Genomic DNA, 1820 nt, shown 5'->3' on the forward strand with positions numbered 1-1820 from the left:
CTACACTAACCTGCATAACTACACTAACCTGTATAACTACACTAACCTGCATAACTACACTAACCTGTATAACTACACTAACCTGTATAACTACACTAACCTGCATAACTACACTAACCTGTATAACTACACTAACCTGCATAACTACACTAACCTGTATAACTACACTAACCTGTATAACCTGTATAACTACACTAACCTGTATAACTACACTAACCTGTATAACTACACTAACCTGTATATGTGTAAAGAAATTAGTTTGGAGTGTAAACAGTGCAATATTTGCTTATAATATTCCTGTAATGAATCCAAGCGATCTGCATGAGCTTTATTTTTAGTGAGATGTGAGTTGAAGCGGTTCATCACCCGCTCAATGGCCTATTGTATGATGTCTGAAGCACGGCCTTGTTCTCACTGGGCGTGGCTGCGGAGATGAACCATCTCTCTGCAGCACCACCAACCTCCAACCTCCAACCTCCAACTCTTTACTCTGCTGACTGTCAGAATAAAAGCTCAACTGGGGGAAAGCTGGAGAAAACTCACCTCAGTTCCAATTACACACGTCAACACCATGCTACTGATCCACAGTGCTGGTTCTTTGATCAATAAATAGAAAGAAAGAAAGAAAGAAAGAAAGAAAGAGAGAAAGAAAGAAAGAAAGAAAGAAAGAAAGAAAGAAAGAAAGAAAGAAAGAGAGAAAGAAAGAAAGAAAGAAAGAAAGAAAGAAAGAACAAATTGAGGAAAGAAAGGAAAAATATAAAAACAAAAAGGTGAAATATATATATAGCTTCCAGTTACCGGTATTTGAAATATGTGACAGAAGCAAATGCTGATGCAAATTTTTCCCAAATCTTAAACATTTATTCCAGTGTTAAATAAAAAAATGTAAAAATACTCTAACAATTTATAGTCATCTTAAAATATTATTATTATTAATAATATGAACTATTAAATAAGTTATAAATCCCAGTAGAAACTTTAGTGCATGAAATTAAGGCTCAGAGCAGTGAATAAATAAGAGAACTATAAATATAAACTCAGTACAGTATTAAATCAGTACATCAATATTTCAGTCTCAACTAAAACCCTTAAATTCACTCCATGATGATGTTAAAGTGAGTAAAGCAGCTGATATTAAAGACGAGAAGAACAGGAAAGTGTTCAGATTAGTGCTGTAAGTGCTGCTGCAGGAGGAACCTCAGCCTGGAGAACTCAGTGCTGGACCTGAAGGTGGCTAAAGGCTCTGTAAAGGAACTGGAGCATCCAGGTTCTCAGATCCAGGAGGAGTCTCTGCCTCAATGTTCTTGGGTTCAGGAGGAGTCTCAGTGTCGAGGTTCTTGGGTTCAGCAGGAGTCTTAGCCTCAAGGTTCTCCGCTTCAGGAGGCGTCTCAGTTTTGAGGTTCTCTGCCTCAGGAGGTGTCTCAGCGTGGAGGTTCTCAGGTTCAGTAGAAGTTTCCCTGTTGAGGTTCTCTGTGTCATCAAGTTTAGTGTTGCCGATGTTCTGCTCCTGCATCTCTCCATTTACTTTCTCCTCAAAATGCGACTCGGCCTCCTCTAAGACAGGAGAAGCCCCATCTTCATTCTCTTTCTGGGGGATGAGTGAGAGAGAGAGAGAGAGAGAGAGAGAGAACGAGAGCAAGAGAGAATTGATGAAGAACCTTGTATGAATCAGGAAAATGTCCTAACAGAGAGAAAAAAAGAACTAAGACAAAGAGAAAAGAGAAATGAATAAAATAAAATAAAATAAAATAAAATAAAATAAAATAAAATAAAATAAAATAAATGAAATGAAAAGAAATGAAATAATAATGCTAATACAT

The 1820-nt window shown here is 37.1% G+C and overlaps 1 protein-coding gene across 1 annotated transcript in view; it reads right to left on the reverse strand.

The window, feature by feature from the left end:
- Nucleotides 1–918: 918 nt before the first annotated feature.
- Nucleotides 919–1820, reverse strand: part of LOC131345772 (protein FAM177A1-like) — a 5948-nt gene continuing 5046 nt past the window's right edge. Inside the window, exon 5 of the mRNA XM_058378828.1 lies at nucleotides 919–1588. Coding sequence (XP_058234811.1) covers nucleotides 1235–1588 — 354 coding nt within the window. The 3' untranslated portion in view covers nucleotides 919–1234. The remainder of the gene's footprint in view (nucleotides 1589–1820) is intronic.

The sequence above is a fragment of the Hemibagrus wyckioides genome, linkage group LG25 (assembly GCF_019097595.1).
Source record: "Hemibagrus wyckioides isolate EC202008001 linkage group LG25, SWU_Hwy_1.0, whole genome shotgun sequence".
In the NCBI taxonomy this organism is placed as follows: Eukaryota; Metazoa; Chordata; class Actinopteri; order Siluriformes; family Bagridae; genus Hemibagrus; species Hemibagrus wyckioides.